This window comes from Dermacentor albipictus, chromosome 5 (genome assembly GCF_038994185.2).
Source record: "Dermacentor albipictus isolate Rhodes 1998 colony chromosome 5, USDA_Dalb.pri_finalv2, whole genome shotgun sequence".
Classification (NCBI taxonomy): domain Eukaryota; kingdom Metazoa; phylum Arthropoda; class Arachnida; order Ixodida; family Ixodidae; genus Dermacentor; species Dermacentor albipictus.
The window spans coordinates 130550381-130572719 of NC_091825.1; the positions used below are offsets into that span (position 1 = coordinate 130550381).

Genomic DNA, 22339 nt, shown 5'->3' on the forward strand with positions numbered 1-22339 from the left:
TGTCTTCAAGACATCTATGTCCAGCAAAATATGTATTTCAGAAGGACTGACATTAAAGAACTCAACATTCATTTCTGCGAACAGAACGACCGCCATGGCCATTTCCTTAGTCGCGTGCACACGAAATCGATGGTCGGCGAATACGTTTCTTTCACAAGCTACCCGAAGGCCTTATGACGCCATGTGCAGATAACACCTTGCGAGGCTGTGCCCACTCCGAAAACAAGGCTCTGTGGAGCCGGAGGTTTCTTGCGTTATCAAGCCGATACAAGTCCTTTTCGGTTTATCAGAACATGCATGCACATCGACCTGATGAGAGTACTTGAAAGAGAAACCTCCTTCCGTTGCCTAGCGCGTTGCGACTTGCCAGTTCACCGGGTACTCACTTTCCCGCCGGCTAGAAAATTTCCGGTGAAAACATGCCTTCAAAAAGTACAAAATTTCAACCGCTCCCGACGTCGGACGCTACCACAAAAGCCGAAGAAGCCGACCCCGACTACCTGTGCGGAATCTTCAATTACAGGCCACGATGGATGCAGCGATTTGCGAGAACTCAGTACTTCCTGTTGTGCTACATCGTCTACGGCGTGTTCCAGGGAGCTCTCAAGGCCTACCTCAACGGCTGCATAACCACCATAGAACGCAAGTTCGCGCTCACCGGTAAAATGTTCAGCGTCATACTGATCGCGGACCATGTGAGTTATCTGTTCGCCAGCCTTTTGATTGGTTACTATGCCCGTAAAGTGAGCAGCCCCAGGATGATAACGTTCTCTGTCTCAATGTCCGTCCTGGGCTGCGTGCTAGCGGCCCTGCCACATTTCATCTACGGACCCGGTTTCATCGGTGACTTTCAAGGACAACCGGCTCTCCAAGGAGAGGAAGAAGCGTATCAGGCGATCGGGGATTCCAGGAAGGAGTTCTGCAGCCATACGGATAGCAATGAAGCGTCTGTGGCTCGCGACCAATCGCCAGCTGCCAGTGCCATACTTGCCGTGTGCATTCTTTTCCTTGCGAATTTCTTGAACGGCTTCGGTGGAGCAGCTTTCTACATATCAGGCACAACCTACATGGACGACAACGCTAAGAAGACTGATTCGATCGTCCATTTTAGTGAGTTGTTTATTTTTGCATAATGCTGAATATTCTAAGCTTCGCTACATATTTGATTTGTAAGGCAGCGTGAAAACTAAACTCGCAGCGTGCAGTAAAACACTCGAGAGGGTTTTGTTGCATTGGGTATGCCTAGCAGCTTATCTGGAGCAACGTCTTCGGGAGAAACTATTGAACACTCTTTTATTAGCCACAGGGATGCTATATTATTTTGGGAAGTTCTGCAGACAACATTAAAAGAAAAAAATGGCTGTGGCTTAGGTAAGGTTAAGCCCAGGATGCGAAGCATACTAGCCTTTATTTTAGTTGTTGAACCACTGTTTAGCCTGGTGAACTGCTGTTGCTTGGCTATATTTGGTTCGGCTAGACGAAGAAACAACTCATGCATTACTTCTTCGCCTTCAAGAGTGGAACGCGACAGCGTTCCCGTCGACCCACCAAGGGGTGTAAGACAATGGGCTACAGGGCAGCGACTACGCGCCCCGCATTGGACGCGGTGAGCGTCGAGCAAAGCAGCGTTCGGCGCGGCAACGAAATGTGCGCCTGAGCAAGAGACGCACGCCTTAGAAACAGCGCGTTTCTAAGGCAACACCGCATTCACTAGAGGCGCTTTTGTACCGCTTTGAAGCGTTGTACTCGTGGCTCAGTGGTAGCGTCTCCGTCCCACACTCCGGAGACCCTGGTTCGATTCCCACCCAGCCCGTCTTGCAAGAGTTGAGCCAAAGCCACTTCTCCTCTGTCGTGACGTCACGGTGTCACGTGATTTCATGGTCACCGCCGCGCCTGAGGAGCTGGGTTGAGCCCTCGTAATATGCTTCGCATAAAACTTTATCTCAATCCTTGTATATAATGTATCTTATGACATCTAAAAACAATTATGTGTGTGTGTGGGTTCATGACAAGTTACTACTTTCGGGGCTGCACAGTTTATGAAATGTTTGTAGAAAATCGATCGCATGTAATTCCAATGATTTCCCACGTAAAATGCTTTTATGATCAATTAAACTGCCCACCAACTGGAATGCTCTGTCGACGAAGTCTGCTTGCTTTCCTCCCTTTTGCATAAGCATTTATTTCGTCAATGGTGCTCTATGTGTAGTATTTTATTTGCTGACCTCGTAGAAGCAGCAGTTATTGTTTTGGCCGCCATGTATTTCGAGAACGTATGTCTTACTTTTCCTAAAAAAATATCGTGAACAAAACAGAGCGAAGTAACAGTGAGAAGCGATAGCCTTAGGTAGGACACGGGACTTTCTTTTTCTGTTTTCTCAGCTACAAAGTATTCCGAGCTTTTTCTAACGAACATTTCCCAAATTAGCAAAATTAGTCTTGTAGTGGATTACACCATTTCATTTGCGTGAGAAACTAGTAGCGTTTTTTTTTTTTACATTCCAGGCTTTGTGTTCTCACTCCGATTTCTGGGCCCTATGCTTGGATATGTTATGGCATCGGTGTGTCTCCGGATTTACGAGTCCCCGTTTGGTGAGCACCCGGAATTTTCTATCAATACCGAGACAACTATTTGAGTCTTTCTTCTGAACATTTAAAGCCCATATGCTGACATGCCTTTAGTAATTGATGCCACAATGGCCTCGCTATTGTAAGAACGAGTACCGAGATGTGGGTCCTGTAAAGTAAAATCTTTTGTATTGTTCGCAGTTCTCTCTGGTCGACGAGTTTGACCAGATTATTTGCCACTGATTTGCACTGAACTGCAGTTCCGTCTGCATTCATACTTTCGTCTTTATTCACTATGAAAACTTGCTTAGTTCTTACGAGATAGCCATACGATTCGTTAAGCGAGCATATGTTGTGGCATCCCCACATGCAGTCATGGATATTTACGTTCTATAGCAAATACTCGCAGTTCATTTAATAAAAGCAAACGAATTAATGAATGGATGATAGCTCTGAGTTTGGCTATCTCACGGCCTTTTAAAGAAGAACTAGTTGGCACGTGATTAAACAATTTGTCTTTTGTCTTTTAGAGACTCCAAGCATCACAGCAAAACATCCGAAGTGGATTGGAGCGTGGTGGCTGGGATTTATCCTGTGGGGTGTATCGCTTGTCATCATTTCGCTGCCCATGTCGCTCTTCCCAAAACACATAAGGCGACAGTCACGCTCGCTCGAAAAGCAAGAGATACAGAAGGTTTCCTCTTCGGAGTTGGCAACTGATACATTCAGAGAAAAAGTCGCCGGTGATTTTGCAGGTACAGTCCTGGTCTACCCATACTTCAGCTAGTAGACTTACTCCAGCTAGCAGACAGCGCGGCACCTAGTTTGAAGTCTCACAAGTGAAAATGAAACGGGTTTGAGTTAGCTGGTATTTTCCTGAGCACCTGTTGGACAACAAAAAAAAATGGAGTCCACAATGGACGCATATCGGACGTAGACGCTAATAACATGCCCACTGAACGGAAGGCCAAGTAGCGTTCAGTAAGTAGTCTTCAGTTAGCTCCCAAGTGTTTTGTGTATGCGCCGCTGTGAACGTACTTTTGTTCTAGTTAACACGTATATTTGCAGTCAGGGCACTCGTATCATTCATTATGAAGCCATCTCCATGTTCTTTCTTATTTCAACCTTGAGTTCTAGTCCAAGCAAAAGGCCGGGTTCCCAGTAAAACAGAAGCTTGAAGATTTGCGAATATAAGAAAAGTGAACGCATTGTATTGCATGTTTTCGTCATGACATTCGCTAAAGTTAACCCATCACAGAAACATCACGAAGTTTCATTAAATTAAGAAATGTGCCCTGTGAACAGTACTGCACAATGTTTTTCCCCGATTTTCTGGAAACGCTTGTTTTCTTTGAGATTTTCTTTGCTCAGATAGGGATATACTGTCAAGCACCTATACAACGAATTCTTCTATAGCGAACTCATATGTATAACAAAAGATTGATTCGTTATTTCCGCTGCAGTAGGCAAACAATGATAGCTTTAGCCGGGAGCCAACGGTTTTGACATGGACATTTGCCTTCGTCATGGCCTGATGAAGATCAGTTCTGTTGTCGAAATGTTGTTCCGTTGTTTGCACACTCGTAACCATGTCTTGAATAGTTACTGGGTCAGTGCAAAGACCTGACTTTTATTCGCGATTTACTTTTGAACAATTTGGTATGTACTAAAAGCCACTCAGTCTAATTCGGACAATGTATTTATCCACTACATACATACTATGCACAGACATACTGTCGTATATGTACAAGGTATGTTTGTTCTCTAAATGTTTATTTTACTCCTATTTGCTCGCATTTCCCTTTTATTCGCAGAATTCCGGCGGTCATTCGCAAGGCTATGCAAAAACCCTGTTCTCATGTGGAAGATTGCAACTACAATGTTTGTCTACAACGGTACCAATGGCTACATTACTATGTTCCCGAAGTATGTCGAAATACACTACAGGGTGTCGGCTTCAAATGCAAGCCTTTTTACAGGCGAGTAAATATTAAGTCACCATGCCGGCCTCCCCCACTTTACCTTTCATCAAAGAAGAAAGGAACAAAGAAAATAGTTGAGATGTTCCTGTGATTACACAACGCGCGATAGTTTTTTGGCACGCATGGAGGTTTTAGCGGATATTCGAGAATGACTAAGGTTAAGCCATCATAAAACATCATGAAGTTCATATTTATTCATGTAAGGAAAGTGCAATAGAACGGTACGATGCAATATCTTTTTGTGCTTTTTAGAAAATGCTGACTTCCTTTGAGTTTTCTTTCTCGGATTGCACTAAAATAGAATATTGCACGTTTACCTCTTATCTATGCTAGAATCGCACTTACGTACCATACATCACTACAGTAATGATATTCTTCATACTAGCTGGATTTGCAATTTTAGCCCTTATATTTACAGATCACATTAAATAGCGTGAGTATGCATTTCTTGTATTCATTAAAAAAAGTGATGTAAAACGTTCAACCTTTAGCATCTCCAAAATGTTTACGCCTACAGTGAGGCTGATACCTTCTGCGGCTTACAGCACAGCTTGTTGTAGTAGTGAACACATTTGAGAAGTTAACAAAAAGTAATAAATCAAATAAATAATCAAGACTAACTGTTCTGTTTTTTTTTTCGTGTTAGGACAGGTCCGACAAAGATTCTGGCCATGATGTTGGGAGTGTTTCTCGGTGGTCTGATGATCAGATTCTTAAAACCTAAGGCCCGTACCATAGCCCTCATGGAGGCGGCCAGTGACCTTATTGAAATCAGCTTCCTCATTGCTGGCATGTCCCTTTCCTGTTCGGGCTGGCAGCTTGCTGGAACCAGCATGAGCACTTCTAACAGGTATGTAGTTTGCATACAAGTGAATACACACTGTTGCAATAGTTGTTGGGAATGCGTAGCTCTTTCTTACTTCGGTATCGGTCACACGCTAGATTCTCTCAATGAGGCGTGTAACATTCGAAAACTTGGGCCGAAATAACGCAAAAATATTCCAATCGGTTTTTATTTCTTATTCGTCGTTACTTCTCCATGATAGGTCAAAATAACTCTGACCCCACGCACATGGACATGAACACAAATCAATCAATCAATCAATCAATCAATCAATCAATCAATCAATCAATCAATCAATCAATCAATCAATCAATCTTATTTCGTCTATTTGAACAGACAGACATGAGCGGTGGATAAAAGCTCCCCTTCGGCAGCTTGACGAGCCCGCTGCCCCCATTGCAAGAAATCACAGCAACACAGACATATTTAGAGATCACATAAAAATAAAAACATAATTCGAGATTACATTGGTAATGTAAAAAGGTAACAAATATCATAACACAATGCTGAAAGTACCTACGTTATGAAATTATGTTCTCGCGTTTAGAAATTTCTAGTGTAACTTGCATGAAGTGCAAGAAAACAAAACAAAATTATTAAATTAATAATGATTGAGAAGACATGGCAACATATAGCGCAAGCATTGCATTCCTGAGTTTGCACAAATGGTTATTACCTTCCATATTCCGCCTCTCCTTGTCTCATAACCTTGTTGTTTTTCCTGAGCATGAAATTGATGAAAAATAGTTTAAGCTTTTCTTTTTAATTTTACATCGCACATGTAACATGTAGTGGTCAACTGATGGATTCTGACGACACGAGCACTGATGAATAAATTAGCAGTTGGTGTCCCAAAAGAGGTAATATAAGCATACCGAATGAACCATTCTTGCGTTATGTGTATTAGTTTGCAGGTTTGAAAACGTCGTTGTACTTTGTTCTTGTACACAGTAGGCTAATAAGTTAAGTTTGAATATAATAAGGAAATATGAATGATATAAAACAAATTCTCAACTCTGCACCAGGAACAGATATCGCAGTTCTGTTAACTGCATCCATTGGAGCATCCAAAGCGGACAAAAGTGATAGGTAAATTTATATCTTATCTGAATTTGGTACATTGTTTACAAGAGGTTTGCACAAGCTCGGCTCACGTATGACTGGCTTTTTAAGAGCCATGTGTAATATATCAATATTGTCCGCTTTAGATGTGCCATTAGGTGTAATTTAAAGTACTACAATACCGTTACCCGCCGTGGTTGCTTAGTGGCTATGGTGTTCGTCTTCTAAGCACGAGTTCGCGGGATCGAATCCCCGTGGACTTAGATTTAGGTGCACGTTAAAGAACCCCAGGTGGTCAAAATTTCCGGTGTTCCTCACTACGGCCTGCCTCATGATCAGGTAGTGGTTTTTGCACGTAAGATCTCATAATTAATTTTTTTAAATACCGTTTTTAATTGCTGAGTTAGAGTTGTAAACATGATGGCTTGGTAGTCTGAGAATTAGCATTAAAAATTAAAGACATAAATAAAAAATTCGCAACCAACAGTCAATAAATTCTAACTTTTTCCTTTGGATGCAACAAACTTCATCAAACGTGCTGCAGTGGTTGCCGAGAAGAACGATTTCGCACTTACCATATTTTTAGATAGGAGACTCCGAGCTAAAGCTTCATCTTAGTATTGTAGCGTTCCTACTTAAAGGACACAGTAAACGTAAAGCATTGCTGTGGAACTGGCGTCCATCTTGTCTACATTTTATTCTCACTTCCTTCTTCTCTTCTCCTGAACCCAGACTCCTGCGCTTCTTCATCTTCTATTCCAAGGCTCATACCGCTTCACCCTTCCAGGTTTCTTTTGCTAACCCCTCCTGGGGTAATACTTGAAAACGTTTCCAATCGAAGCACATTCAACTGAGCCACGTTCGCCAATGTACCACACAGTCTTCAATATTCCTTTCTGAGTGGCCGTCTTTGTCACAGAGTAAGGACCATAAAATTTGGCATTGGATTCTCTTACTCCTTTCCTAACTAGAATGAGGTCAGTGACTTGAATGTCTGGAATATCTGAGCAATGTCTCTTGTCAAAATTTTTTTTCATTCGTTTACGGTACCTCTCCTCCTGCGATTTCTGTTTCCTTTCCTCGACGATCTGGAGATTTTCTAACAGCCCAAGTTCACGGTCCGCCTGAAGAATAGGGGTTTCTGCTGAAGAAGCGAATTGCGGGCTGCATCCCAAGCCGCTGGTGTAGGAGCGATTGTGATGTCTTACAGCTGCTTCTAAAGAGCATTTCCAACCACCAGGGAAACTATCGTACATCCTGATGTATTGTTTAACATCTCGTATAGCACGCTCTGCAAGCCCATTCGCTGCGGGATGGTATGGCGCACAGAACTGGATTGATATATTATGGTCTCGAGCCCATCTTGCTAGCTTTTCGCTCTTGAACGCTGGACCGTTGTCACATACAATTGTCTTGGTTGACCTAAACATATCCCGTTCTAGAAGGGCGATGACACTATTCGCATCTTCTTTTCCTGCCCGTGCCGCGACCATCCTGGTGCATTCATCTATGGCCAGAAGAAAAGCTTGCGTTTTTCGGACTCCTTCTCGTTTCTTATTTAGCTCGGCGAAATCCAGGTGTATAACTTCAAAAGGCACGTTTGAGTGGCAAGGTATTATCATGGCGTCCGTAGGCTGCTTATATTTCACTTTGTTGATTTGACAAATGTGGCATGAACGAACGTATCGATTGACGTCGTCTTTCATGTGAGGCCACGTAAATCTCTTGACTAGCTTGTTGTAGGTGCGCCAAAATCCGTCGTGTCCTCCAGATTCTGGGCTATCGTGGTACAAATAAAGCACCCTGGAAACCAGCGTTGGCGGGACTTGATAGCGACCTTCCCTAAAAATCAATTGTTCAGTGCCTTCCCACAATTTAATTTCATTGATTTCTGCCGATTGTTCGTTGTTGGCCTGTATCATCAGTCTAGACAATGCATCTGCATCAGTCAAAAGGGGTCCAGGTCTGTGGGAGATGGTGAAATCGAACTGCTGCAAATAGTTCACCCATCTGGCGATACGTCCCTTAGGTTGGGTCATATTCAAGAGATGAGTGAGGGCTTGGTGATCGGTGAACAAAGTAAACTTCGCACCTTCTAGGTACGTACGGAAGTACTGAATTGCTTTGAGGACTGCAAGAGCTTCCTTTTCAGTAGTGGTGTAGTTGACTTCAGGTGGCTTGAGGGTGTAGCTGTAGTAACCTACTACGTGTCGCTTTTCTCGGCCGGATGCTTCTGGACATTTCTGGTACAAGACTGCACCTGTCCCATAGTGTGAGGCGTCGGTATTCAGTTCAAAGGGTAAAGTGAAATCTGGTATGCGTAGAATAGGGTCAGCAGATATTCTGTGCACCAGATCACGGTAGACTCTCTCACATTCCTCATTCCACTCAAATGGAACTTCTTTCTGTCTTAGGCGCGTGAGGCATCTTGTTTTGATGGCAAAGTCTTTTATGAAGGGCCTGAAATGTCCTGCTAATCCCAAAAATACACGCAATGAGTGTACGTCATATCGTTTTACCAGTTGGGATATCCTCTCGACGGACTCTTGTTTCGTGCTTTTGGTAGTCCCATCAAAGACTCTTCCAAGAAACACCACTTTTCTTTGAAAGAACGCACTTTTCTTAAAATTAACCTTGAGGTGTGCCAAGCTCAAGGCATTTAATACCTGGGACAGGTGTGCCTGATGCTCCGTCTCTGTTTTGGAGAAGACGATAATATCGTCTATGTACACGTTACAAAAGACACCTAGGAAAGGCTTCAGGACTTCGTTCATAATCTTCTGGAACCATGCTGGTGAGTTTTTCCAGCCGAAAGGAAGCCGGTTATACTCGTACAGGTCGAAGGGCGTGATAAAAGCAGTGTACATTTTTGTTTCTTCGGTTAGCGGGATCTGCCAGAAACCTTTGCACAAGTCAATACGTGAAAAACATCGGCAACCACCTGTCTCATCTATAATCGTGTCTATCTTCGGCATGGGAAATGGTATAAGTTCTGTCTGTCGGTTGAGAACCCTGTAATCTGTGCACAGTCTGAAAGTTCCATCTTCTTTCGGCGCAATAGTTATGGGAGAGGCGAAGGGTGACACCGAAGGCCGGATTATATTGGCGTCTAGCATCTCCTGCAATTCCTTCTTCAACCATATCTTGCGCTCTCTTGACATGTTGTAAGGTGATTTTCGGATGACGGTCTTGTCGGTGAGTTCGAAAGGCACTTTGTGTGACGTCATCGCCGGTGGATAGCTTCCTATGCATACTAGTTCAGGATAGGTCGTTGCAATATCCTCCGCGCAATTGACAACTCGCAGGTTATCCTTTCTATCCGGCTGTGTCTCTTGCCTTGATAGTCCTTCCACTAAAACCGCATCGTCCCAGTATACGTTGATTTTTAGTTTCTTTATATCTGGTCTGGATAGCAGAAAGTCATACGTCACCCCCTCAATCACCAGTACTTCACTCGCTATTTCATGACCTTGGAACTCGATGTTTACTGAGGCCCACTGATTATGCATTGTCACTTTTCCATCGTAGCCTTGCACCCGTAGTACTCTTCCACTATGCAGGTGACTTGCATCTACCAGCTTGGCATTTATTATAGACACAGAAGCACCGCTGTCAACCAAAGCCATCATGTGTCTGTTTCCCACTTTCACAGGGATGTGAAGTAGGCTAGAGCAAGTTAAATAAACAGTCTCAGTTGTGGTCATCGGGTCGGACTGATCACCCTTGTTTATCAGTTTTTTGTCGTCGGAGCCTCTTCAGCGTCCGAAAGTAGGGGAACAGGGTCGCTGTCGATGTTATGCACCCGACCTCTGGGAGCGCGCCAACCCAAGCTCTCTGTGCCGCCTGCAAGGCGGCGCGGTTCTCGCTGATTACGGCTTGACCAATCCGTGCCGGACCATGTGAAGTGACCGCTTGAGCTAGCGTTTATATTTTCTTCTGAAGTAAATGATATGTCGTGAAGGCACTCCAGGAGCCCGTCCATAGTTTTAGGTGACCGTAGTTGCACTTGCTTCAGGACTTGCGCGTGCAGTCCGTGCATTATTAGTGCTACTACGGCAGACGGAGGAAGCATAGGCTCGGCCAGCTTTAAAAGGCGGCATTTGTCAAAGAAATACTCTACGAGGGAGCCTTGCTTGAATTTGAAATTAAGCGTGGCGTCCCACCTTTGCACTGGGTTGCTTCGGAATGTCGTCAAGAATTTTTCTTTCCACTGATTCCAAGAGTTGCCAGCCTCTTCAATAATGTGCAAATCATACCACTTCCGTGCAACACCGCTTAAGTAACTACGCATGTTAGTAATCTTGTCCTCATTAGAGTGCCAGTTGTTCTTTCCAGCGGCATATTCATAGAATTCAAGCCAACCTTCTGGACTTGATGACATGCCGTCGAATGCATCAGGTTCTACAAATTTAGTCACTGGCTTCTCAGCGTTTAAAGAGCTTATAAGCGATGTCACCAGCTGGTTTTGTTGCGAAATCTGTTCTTGTTGTAGCCGAAGTGCTTTCAAAACGAGGCTCACCTCTTCCGTCGACGACTGTGATCCAGAGTCCTTCCGACGCATCGGTTGAAGAACTAATTCGTCGAAGATCACCAGAGGCAAGTTCACGTTCACAGCACCCTTCCGACGTAGTTCATCAGGGTCCATGGAAGCCTTCTCTAAAGCCAGGTTCATGAGTTCTGCCGAGTTGAGTTCGCGAGGTAGTTCCACCGCTGGTTCATCTTCAGCTTGGTATCTCGAAAAGATGATCTTGTCCGCGGAGGTCTCCTCAAGGAAAAATCTCACCCACATGTTGGAGTTCGCTGTCGGCTGCGCCAAAATAATGTAGCGTTCCTACTTAAAGGACACAGTAAACGTAAAGCATTGCTGTGGAACTGGCGTCCATCTTGTCTACATTTTATTCTCACTTCCTTCTTCTCTTCTCCTGAACCCAGACTCCTGCGCTTCTTCATCTTCTATTCCAAGGCTCATACCGCTTCAAGTATGTTACTCAGTTTCTGGTCGGTATGACGCAAAGTACTCTATCGGTTCCACAATACACCGGGTTGTACCGTATTAATAGACAAAAAAATGAACATTGTTCTTATTGTGCTAATCGGAGTTTTTTAATTTATTTCCCCCGTGCTCCTAGGCCGTCTGGGCTACGAAAGCCTATAAAAATCAAACATAACTGGTCCTTTCTTTTAATCTCGTTAGGCAGCTCGGCTTTTACCTATACTTTAAGCCTTTTTCGATTTTCTTCACGTACTTATATTGGGAAGTGAATCTCTTAAAGGTGCTTAAATGTTTCGATGAATAAGTCACATGATTCTTCCGCACTACTTGTCCTAAGAAGTACTTCCCAGCCAGCTTTTATTATTGTTTCGCGAGAGGGACTGAGAGCTGCGGCCATGAATGACCGATAAGAAGTGACCGTGGATGCACACGTGCAAGCGCGGTTATTCTCTGAATACAGGAAGGCGCGTAAGTGATCGCTGATATGACAAAATACAACGTCCCTTTTCGTGCAATAGTGGGACAAGTTTGTAAAGAATAGGCTCAACTCAGAATGTGACTGGGTTGTTGTTCTTGTTGGTTGGCTGATTATCTTAAAGAATTCGTTGGATTAAATTATGTTTCTAAAATTTGTTGCAGTTGCATTGTTGCTGCCCATATCAATATTAAAATCCCCTGCATATAAAAATGCATACTTTGCCTCAGCCACACTTGCAAGGAATCGGTCGTAAAACTCCAAGAAATTAATTGCCATTTGGTGGCCGGTAACATACAGTAAATAGTGTATCGTTCACCGGTAAGAAAATTATTTCATAATCAGACGTAAAAGCACAAAAGCGATCAAGTATCTACACTTCATACATGCTTCGATTAGGGTAGAAACTCCATCTCCCTGACCTTCCCCTCTATTGAGATAATATGTCGGGCAACATGTCAGTATAAAACTGTCACATTCAGCAGTACTCCATGTTTATGTAAGCATAATGGTAACAAAACTGAAATAAAAATTAAGAAAAAAATTCCCCGAGGCAGAACATTTTTCTTTAACTGCCTGGCATATAAATGAAGACACGTTAGTGCGCTCGATCGTCAATGAGACAACGCCACTCATATCGCTTGGCATGTAATGGCAGCCATCGTACATTTCATTCTTGAATGAACAGAATCTGACATGCAGTTCAGTTTAGTTGAAACCGGGCAAGGCCATCCAAAGACTTCATGCACATGCACTGCGCATGCTCCAACACACTTTCGCATGAGCCCTTTGCTATGGGTCTACCATGTGAACTTAAAATTATTTTTTCTCACCCAATATGTGGCTGCTTTCAGGAGTAGCTTGCTATGCCGGATTAGGTTGTCCCGTTAGGCTGTCTGTATGGGAACAAGGACAGATACGGATACAGGCACGAACAAAGACACGTTTTTTTCCCCAAGTGCGCTGCTTATAACTAAGTCATGGTCTACCAACTAGCCCATCCGTAAGCGTTCAGAATTTAGAAGCTTGCTAGTGCCTTATGGGCATATCGCCCATTGTTGCGGTATTATTTCTCGGAATTCAACGCCAAGACAAAAAAAAAAGTGAAGCTCAGCTGTTCTCGTTGAGTGAGGGACCTATTTGTCAACTTAAAAGGACCACAGCTGCTCGCCTTCAACTTCACTCCTTCTATGCAAATGTCAGTCGGTCTTAAACGTCTGCAGGGTGCAGATTACATGCAAAGAAAGGCTAAATTTGCGCTCAGTTCCTGCATGTAGTGCCTGAAAGAATGAAATACAGCTTTTGTAGCATATAATATGCAGGCAGCTACTATGAATTGCTGGCTTTGCTTTTATGATGTTCATTCTTGATTCCCGGAAAATAAGAAATACTTATTTCGTAAATCCTGCTCCCAGAAAACTTTTCACGCCAGTAGTAGCACATAGGAAAGCGTTTGTCATCTACGTAATATTGCTCTGCTTTGTTGAGCTTCTACAATTTTATGATGTTATATATGCTGCCATCGCTTATCGCCAATGACTGTTCATTAAGTAATGAGAAAAGGCGTCAATTCAGTATGTGACTTTAACAGCACGCACTATGTTCGATTTCTTCTACATTTCAGTCTGTCTATAATCAACGACTGCAACAAGGACTGTGGCTGTACAGGCAGTTCCTTTCAGCCAGTGTGCCACGTTTTAGGAAAAGCGACGTATTTTTCGCCCTGCGCAGCTGGCTGCTCCGAAGACGGAAATGTAAGCAAAACTTTTTAAGCGCGAGATTCTGCAGATTTCACTGTCTTCGACCTTTTTCGGCTAAGCATTCATTGTCGATAGTTCACTGTCCAGCCAAGAAGACTCGGAAAGTCGGCATCGGTGCGCTGACAAGAGCAAACATGTCGAACAATAAGGCCATATATATTCGGGACAGCTGACGCTGCTTTTGGGTGGCACCTGTAGTACTTCAGGTTTCACTTGAGGGGCCCCTTGCGTTTCTTCCTTGCCAGGCCAGTGTACGAAGATAAGCAATTATCTCTCGATGTGTCTTGCTAGTTTGTTGCTCTGCTGCGAGGCATTAGAAACGCAGAGAAGTTTCTTATATACTTCTAGAGAGAAGTGTGGAGTCCCTGTTCTTTGCTGTTTTCTTATTTAGCGTTGCTGTAGCTTACCAAGATATTGAGAAATAGCGAGATCTGCGTTTAAAGTTTAGTCAGGCCTAGAACATGAATCCGGCTCAGAAAATTTAGTAATTTTTGAATTAAGCTTCCGTGAAGACAGTTATCCTTTCTTAAGAGACCACACGGTAAAGCTCACAGTCATGTAATACAGTCAAATAAAAAAGCAATCCGCAACCAGAAAAAATAAACAACGCAATGTAGGCCCAGGGCTTCTTGTTCTGTCTGCCATGTTCAGCATCGGGCGGATAGTGTATTTGATCTTTAATAAGTTCAAAACCATATATAGTCACTCTATTTTGTTATTTATTAGATATGTTTTACAATACCATATTACAATGGCATCTCTCACGCAGTTTAGTGTCATGTAATACGTAATGACAAATGTAACGGCAGTCGCTCGTAGCGTCAGTTAAGAGTTCCTCCTGCTCTGTGGTAGATGTCAAACCGAAACTAACTTGAGATAGCAATGGAAAAAGGAGCACCGATGCCCCCCTGTTTGCTCCACGTAATTGTGAGACATTTTAAGGATGCACTTTTTCATGGTTATAGGCGGTGGACGTCCATATTGACCCTCAAGGCTTGCTCAGTGGCCAAGCGAATGAACGAGCCTGCGAGCAATCTCGCTAAAAGTTATCAAGCGATAATATCGAGAATGACGTCAGCTATCTGTTAGAGCCAAGAGAAGCAAATTGAAAAAGAAAAGAAACGTTTTGTTCGCAGAAACTCGTGCCCATTAAGATTGGCCGCCACCTTTTTACGAGAATGCCTCTAATGTGCAAATTTGCTTTGCATACACGGGCCCTCATGAGGTGCGCCATAGTTCCGCATGGGAGAAACTGAACAAGGCGCACGAACAACGACGGTAGCTGCATACCTCTCGCAGTTTGTGGTCGTGGTTTAGTTAAAAGCCGAGTGACAACTAGGCTTGAGTCCGGTGGTTTAGAAGTGCGTAGTGTTGACGAAATTGGGGTGAAGACGCCATCGGTCGATCCCGGACAACCGCTGGGTCGTTATTACTACTATGGCAAGATGATGCCGACAACTGTCTTGTAATTGGCTCTCGACAATCCATGCCTTTGACGCTATTAATGGAAATACGAACAAAACCACCGTTTTCGGCGTATTTAAGCTAGTGGGCATTCCTTTCGTCTAAGAGTGAGTGGTGACGTCGGAGTACGCCAAAAGCACGACCTTAGAGATTACGAAGCGTCTCACTGTGGCAGCAGAGATACACTGCAATCTCGAAGGCCATACAAAACCCGATGGGCTTTATAACATGCTGGGTTATGAATCTGAACAGTGATTATAAAAATTATACCGACCCCACGCACTCCGGGAATCGATGTAAGCGAAGTTTTCTGTGCTGGTTGCTTTGATTGACGATAATTAGCGGTGATTTTGACGGCGAAAGCTTAATTTAGTCAACGTTTAGTCTAGCAAGAGAGTGGTAAGTTGATGTTAAACGTTACCTCGCGTGCACTACTGCTGTTTGTCAGCGTAGTGCACAGAACACACAGGGAGTGGTGTTTGCTTGAGCCGTTGTTGTGCGCCATATTCCATAACCTCTGAGAGGGTCGAGTATTGTCATTGCCTCACATGACCCATCGCACCGTGGCAGAAGTATTAAACTTGAATTGGACTATGGGGCTGTACGTGCAGAAACCATAATCGGATTATGAGGCACGCCGTAGTGGCGGGCTCCAGATTATTTTTGACACAGTGATGTTCTTTAATGTGTCCCAAAATCTAAGTGCACGTGCGTTTTCTATTTCGCCGCCGTCGAAATGTGGCTGCCGCGGTCGGTACCAAATCCGCGACCTCTAGCAATGCCATAGCCGCAAAGCTGCCGCAGCGGGCACTGAAGTGTTGATTAGATGGTCGACCGGTCCATAGGGTCGCCTGGACCCTGCGGTGCGTTTTAATTAATGTAGCTCTGTTCTAGCGCGCCCTGCGTAATTCGTCCGCTTGACATATTTTTATGGTGTTTATTTTCCAGAAATAGCAGGAACGTACTGTACCTTACCTTGAACTTAAGCTTATCCAGCTTACCCGCAACTACTGTCGTATAGTAGTATATGGTTTCCCTGCCTTCTCGCGTCACCCCCCTCCCCCCTTTGTGCGGGAACGGCCTCTTCTTCTCCCTGCTCTCCACACTTCTATCACCACCCCTCTACACTCGCACGTTAGTCGAAAGGAAAGCATTGTAGTTTGTGCAGTGCTCTTGAGGGCGGTCACGGATAATTACAGATTTCAAGAGGCAAATGTGGCGACGCCCAGGGAGCTCCAGAGGGCATTGTGCCCATTCGACGAGGTGGGGTTCAAACGAGTTTTTCGCATCGCCTTTCCTCTCTGATTCTCTCCTGTCATGTATACACATGCTCTGAACCGCCACCCTTCGCGTTTAAGACCTGTTTTCCTATCGCGAGAAGGTAATGGCGCCCATCTGAGAGCACTTCATTTATTTTCCCCTACTTTCGATGCTACGAGCCATTGGTTCCTGTTGCTCTGAGGGATCCGCTAAAGGGGGGCTGGGGTGTGGGAGGGCTAAAGGTGAGCTCAGGAGACAGGCCGTTGTCATCGGGTGGCTCCGCTACTCGAATAGCTTGTCTGATAAATACGCGACTCGAGAACTTGAGTGCGAGCGGGGCGCTCAAGCTCATTGACTTGGAAGGCTGCCGCCTGTCGACCGACTACAAGCGTTCTTAAGGGCTTCGTTCTGTGTCAATTTTTTCTCGGTCATTCTGGCGCCTTGCTCTCTCGCCGCTCTTTGTACATTACCACCCATGTGGCTCGCCACTTGGTGGCAGCATCTCTAGGCGTTTTTCATTGTTATTAGTAGCGGCAGAAGGGAAACTGGCCTGGACGGTGGGTATAACAAGTAAACATAAAAGGGCTGGGCAGTATTAGAAAAGATAGCGTCTCGTACGCAGTACGTACTGGCAGCTCTTTTCTAGCACAGGCAACTTTAGATGGCTTCCTGGCATAGGTCGGGAACTTTACACATTGCCGTAAGGTTGTCTGCCGTTACATGGGCACACACACGAAGTGTACCTCTGTAAGGTGCCAGCCATGGTCAGTCAGTTTCCATGAGGCGTTCTTACCGAGAAAATGGATAATATTACTTATTAGAGAGACTCCCGCTGAACGCACTTTACATGTTTTCCGGTAGCCATTGAACCTAGAAGATACATCTTGTAGGCAAAGTCGGGGCAAGCTTCTCTCTCATTTTTCAGGTTTAAAACCCGCCGTTTCGCTTCACTGCGGCGCCGCGTGTTTGCTCGTGGAAAGCTTTCATTCCACTGTTGTGTAAGCCGATAGTAAGTGCCAGCAGGCAGGTATAGGAAAAAGAAAGCCCCAGTCACTAAAGACAAAGCAGATACAGGATGCCTGACAACCACGGAATGCAACTGGGGATGAGTTGGCGTGCTAGCGTGAAACTTTTGAATTTACTGCAACTGTTTCATCTTACCACTTCATCGAAAAAAAGAATGTACATCCGAAAAGAAAATGCGCGCCAACATGCAGACCTTACCATCGAGAATGTGCCGCTGCTAGTCGTTTCCTTTATATCGCACGTTCCAATCATACCCAAAATGGGAAATAAATTTGAAAGGGAAACATTATAAAAGTGACGATTCTACGCGACACGCACAGCTATTCAGGTTGAATTTCGGATTCTACTAGTGATATTTGTTTATAGTTTGTTGATAGTAGTATTTCATGACGTGTCAGACAGCCTCAATAGGCAGGTGATGACATCCCATTAAAAATATAGGCGAAGAATGATAGAACTGCCTGAAGACCTAGGAACAAGCAGTTCTGCTGAAACAAGCTCTTTATTGCAAACCGCATTTTAGAGCTTGACAAATCTCGACGTAGACGTTATCTATTCAGTACAATGTGTCGACATAACTTTGTATTGGCATAGACACATCTGCGCGTTTCAGCATATAACCCTTTATGAAAGGCACTTTTTCATTGCTTTTATTACCTACCGTCTTGTACGGTCACGCTGCTCAGCATCTACATTTTTGCGCTGACAAATCTTGATGTCGTTTCGTGTCGATGACAACGGCGGACGTAGAAACAGGAAAGTCTTTTTCGCACAGGGAACTATGCACTGCAGCTGTCTGATGAACAACAGCACCACTGGAGATGCTGTGGTGACGGACGGCTTCTGTGAATTCGGATGCGACAGCCTTTTCATCCTTGTCGCCCTGACCAGCGTCAGCAAACTCTTGGCACAGCTACCGACGGTTGGAGGAGTGATGGTCAGTTTCAGGTCAGAGTGCTTGTTCTCATCATCTGGACTGATAAAAGTTTGATTTGAGGCTTCGTTGATTACGAGGTCTTTTAAGTATGCCACTGTGACTCGAAATCATTGCAAGTTTCCGAAGAGAGGCGACAAAACGCCCTCCTATGCTCGTGTGCATAACTTAAAAGCTTATCACGTGACAAACTCGCAGTTAGCGGAGGGCAGATTGTGCTATCCTGTAAGTGGACGTTCAAAAAGCGTACAGATGAGTCAAAAGAGTACAATTTTAAAGCAAAGCATTTCTTTTTTTGCATCTGCCTTTCGACTTTCCCGTTGTTGCTGCTGCTGATTACTGCAGTGCTGCAGCTGTCCTGCCAAATAGCTCATACACAGGATAGCACTTCCATCTTTAATAGCACTACCGAAGGCCGGCTGCTGACCTCGTTTTCTGACACAGTGAAACAGCAACAAATAGTACCTAAATGTGATAACTGCAAACAAAATACGTCATCAAGAGCAGAATTCCTTCAATAAAGCAACCTTCTGTACGCCTACTTTCCCGTGGTTTGGCCCACCTCCTTGGTCGGCCTCTGAACAAGTAAGTTTGCTATTGCACTATCTCCAGAATCGGCCTCTTCTAGTCGGGGCGTTGACCCTGTATACGGTGTCATAGAAAAGTGGGCCGTTCGCTGAGACAATATATTTAGCGGTCATAGGGTCTCCGCTTCTTGACACGTTCGCCGACGGGCTCGTAATGGGCATGGAGCAAAACGCTGCGCGTAAAATATTCAGTTGCACAGCATTTAATTACGCGCTTCACGAAAGCTTCAGTTCCGATTGATTACAAAATGTGGCCAGGGTCTGCATAATTTTTTACCAAAGCTTATCGAACAGACTGTTGTGTCTACTGTTGCTGGTAAAAACGATTGTCGAAAACTGACTGACTGACTTTTATTTCTGTTCTAGATGCGTTGATCCAGCGGACAAAGGCCTTGCAGTAGGGATGATGGGAGCGGCATTTAATTTGCTAGGTTGGTATGTTTTCAATGTGCGCTGTCCAGTGATTCAGGCGATGTCTTTAGTTTTACGATATTACTTTGATCTCAATTTCACATCAAGTGCCTGAATCTGAATGTCTGAATAATGTTCTATTTACACACACACACACATAAAGAAAAGTACGGAGCTAATTCGTGCCTTCGTCTGAGCCACGACAGTTTCATGAGATGTAGTGGCGAAACCAACAGGGGTGTGAAGTTACATTGCAGAGGAGGAAAAAAAGAAGGAAGGAGTCGAACGTGCATCATTATGTGTTATGGTGGCCCCTCTCTTCGCGTTCAATGCAGTGGAGCTTCACTTCAGTAGAGCAGTTAGCAGTTTTCCGGAGCAAAGAAAATTGACTAGCGTATCAAGAGAAGAGGCTCTTAAAACGTGTTCCTGTATGGCTGGCAAAGTTAAAAAAGGGTAATCTCACTGCGAATTGTTAATGGTGAGTACCATCCTACTCCGGTCGAACTCGTGTGCCATCCTTCCATCCGTGCGTGTCCCTACGTCCGTCCGTCCGTGTCCACATGCCCTGTCTGTCTGTCTGTCTGTCTGTCTGTCTGTCTGTCTGTCTGTCTGTCTGTCTGTCTGTCTGTCTGTCTGTCTGTCTGTCTGTCTGTCTGTCTGTCTGTCTGTCTGTCTGTCTGTCTGTCTGTCTGTCTGTCTGTCTGTCTGTCTGTCTGTCTGTCTGTCTGTCTGTCTGTCTGTCTGTCTGTCTGTCTGTCTGTCTGTCTGTCTGTCTGTCTGTCTGTCTGTCTGTCTGTCTGTCTGTCTGTCTGTCTGTCTGTCTGTCTGTCTGTCTGTCTGTCTGTCTGTCTGTCTGTCTGTCTGTCTGTCTGTCTGTCTGTCTGTCTGTCTGTCTGTCTGTCTGTCTGTCTGTCTGTCTGTCTGTCTGTCTGTCTGTCTGTCTGTCTGTCTGTCTGTCTGTCTGTCTGTCTGTCTGTCTGTCTGTCTGTCTGTCTGTCTGTCTGTCTGTCTGTCTGTCTGTCTGTCTGTCTGTCTGTCTGTCTGTCTGTCTGTCTGTCTGTCTGTCTGTCTGTCTGTCTGTCTGTCTGTCTGTCTGTCTGTCTGTCTGTCTGTCTGTCTGTCTGTCTGTCTGTCTGTCTGTCTGCAAGAATGCAAGCGAAATATTTTGTGTCACTGACGTCTCCGTAGGACACACCACCTTATTTCTCCGAACTATTTTCTGTCTACCAAAAATGTTATGGCTCTACTGATTCGTGTGTTTTTGCGCAGCCGCCGTGCGGTACCCGCTGATCTACTCCGCGCTGTTCGACGCGACGTGCATTGTGTGGGACGAGCGAGGCGGTCGCCGAGGCAACTGCTCGTTCTACGACGCGGACAAGCTGCGCGTCGTCTTCCACGGCGTGACCATAGCGTTCCTGAGCCTTGGCCTCCTCAGCAACCTGATGGTCTCCTACTACAGCAAGCGCGTCACCAACTTGTACAGGGAAGCGGACGCCCGTGCGGAGGAGACCGCCGCTGCCGCGACCGTGTGGGATGACAACTGCCTACGCATGGTCGAACTGGACGAAGACGCCATGCGCAAGATGACTGCCGAGGGAGAGAAACCAGCGCAGCAGCAAGTGCGCTGCTGACGGGAGTTCCCTCTCGCCTGCTGAGAAATTGGCCTCATCTGTAATGGACTCACTCTGTGATGGCATAAAATGCACGGTGGGAAAGGGAATGTAGCTACGTAGCTGTACGAAACTGTTCAAAGCGCTGTATAAAACGAAGAAGGACAGACACGTTTGAAAAGGCGGTAATTCGTAGATATTTGGTTGTGCATTGCTGACATTTAGGTTCGCTGTCTTGGGGCACAATAGTTGACACAGGAAAATTGAACCGGTACACGAGGAGCGCGCTTCCTGCGTATCGTCTTGAGTTTTCCTCGTGGTATTTCGTATCCCAATACAGCGCGCCTAATAGTATATAAGACACATTTATTAAAAAAGAAGAACTAGAACAGAAAAGCAGACAAGTTGACTCCAAAATTTGGGATCGACTACTCAATCTTTTAAACTATGGTATTCAAACGGTGACCATTAGTGCAATAAAATATGTCATAAATAAGGAATTCACCAAGTTTTCATGTCACACGTCCCCAATAGATGTGCACTGCATGCATAAGGCTATGTGCTGTGGCACATTCCGTTTACTTTCCTGTAAGTATACTTATGCAATATCATGCTCATATCTATATGCTCAATATCATGGTCATGCTCATATCATACTCAATATCATATCATGTCTCAACATTTGACGGCAACGGTATATATATATATAAGTGTTTTCTTGCATAATACTGGCTTTTATTTGTTTACGGCCATCCATCTGTGCACATTACATCTAACAACATGCTTGGAATGCGCCATGGTGGCTGAGTGGGAAGAAAATTCTTTCTCTGGTTTTTACATTCTTATGTAACTGGTGCAACCTGTATGTTATTTTTCTTCATTTTACTGCTTGCTTAAATGCCTTGCCGCTCTCGGTGGCACTTTCCAACCATGCTCTCTCCATATTTTTATATTTCCCCAGTGTATATGCGTGTTTTCATAAGAAACAACAACAACAACAACAACAACAACAACAACAACAACAACAACAACAACAACAACAACAACAACAACAATAATAATAATAATAATAATAATAATCAGAGTCTGTGGCGCTGGGGTGCTAAGCACGAGGCTGCGGGGTAGATTACTCGTCGCACCGGCTGTATTCTAGTGGGAGTAGAATGACACAGAAAAGGGAAAGAAAAAGAAAAAGAGAGCCACCTACACTGCTATAAGTGGACGTTAAAGAAACCTAGCTGCTCGAACCTAATCCAGCGTCTTTCATAACTCAGTTTCTGTAGGACCTTAACTCCAACTTCCAGTAGTTGGGTCAACGAAGACAACTGGGCTTATTGGCTCATTTTTCTGAAAGCTAAGGCAA

The 22339-nt window shown here is 44.6% G+C and overlaps 2 protein-coding genes across 3 annotated transcripts in view; one reads left to right on the plus strand and one right to left on the minus strand.

The window, feature by feature from the left end:
* The window catches only part of LOC135906383 (solute carrier organic anion transporter family member 74D-like), a 243897-nt gene that overhangs the window by 49373 nt on the left and 172185 nt on the right, over window positions 1-22339 (minus strand). The gene's annotated exons all lie outside the window — the stretch shown is intronic.
* LOC135906379 (solute carrier organic anion transporter family member 74D-like) lies at window positions 299-21476 on the plus strand. The gene is made up of 9 exons (XM_065437747.2): window positions 299-1110; window positions 2506-2592; window positions 3099-3323; window positions 4383-4547; window positions 5202-5400; window positions 13549-13678; window positions 18210-18382; window positions 19322-19386; window positions 20636-21476. The coding sequence occupies exons 1-9, from the start codon at window positions 420-422 to the stop codon at window positions 20995-20997; spliced, it is 2097 nt and encodes a 698-aa protein (XP_065293819.1). The 5' UTR covers window positions 299-419; the 3' UTR covers window positions 20998-21476.

Excerpts from the sequence above, each read along its gene's own strand:
- LOC135906379 (XM_065437747.2), top strand. The coding sequence starts at position 420 with ATGCCTTCAAAAAGTACAAAATTTCAACCGCTCCCGACGTCGGACGCT. Across the intron at positions 2,593-3,098 it reads GATTTACGAGTCCCCGTTTG|AGACTCCAAGCATCACAGCA; the intron begins GTGAGCACCCGG and ends TTTGTCTTTTAG. Across the intron at positions 18,383-19,321 it reads GGAGTGATGGTCAGTTTCAG|ATGCGTTGATCCAGCGGACA; the intron begins GTCAGAGTGCTT and ends TTTCTGTTCTAG.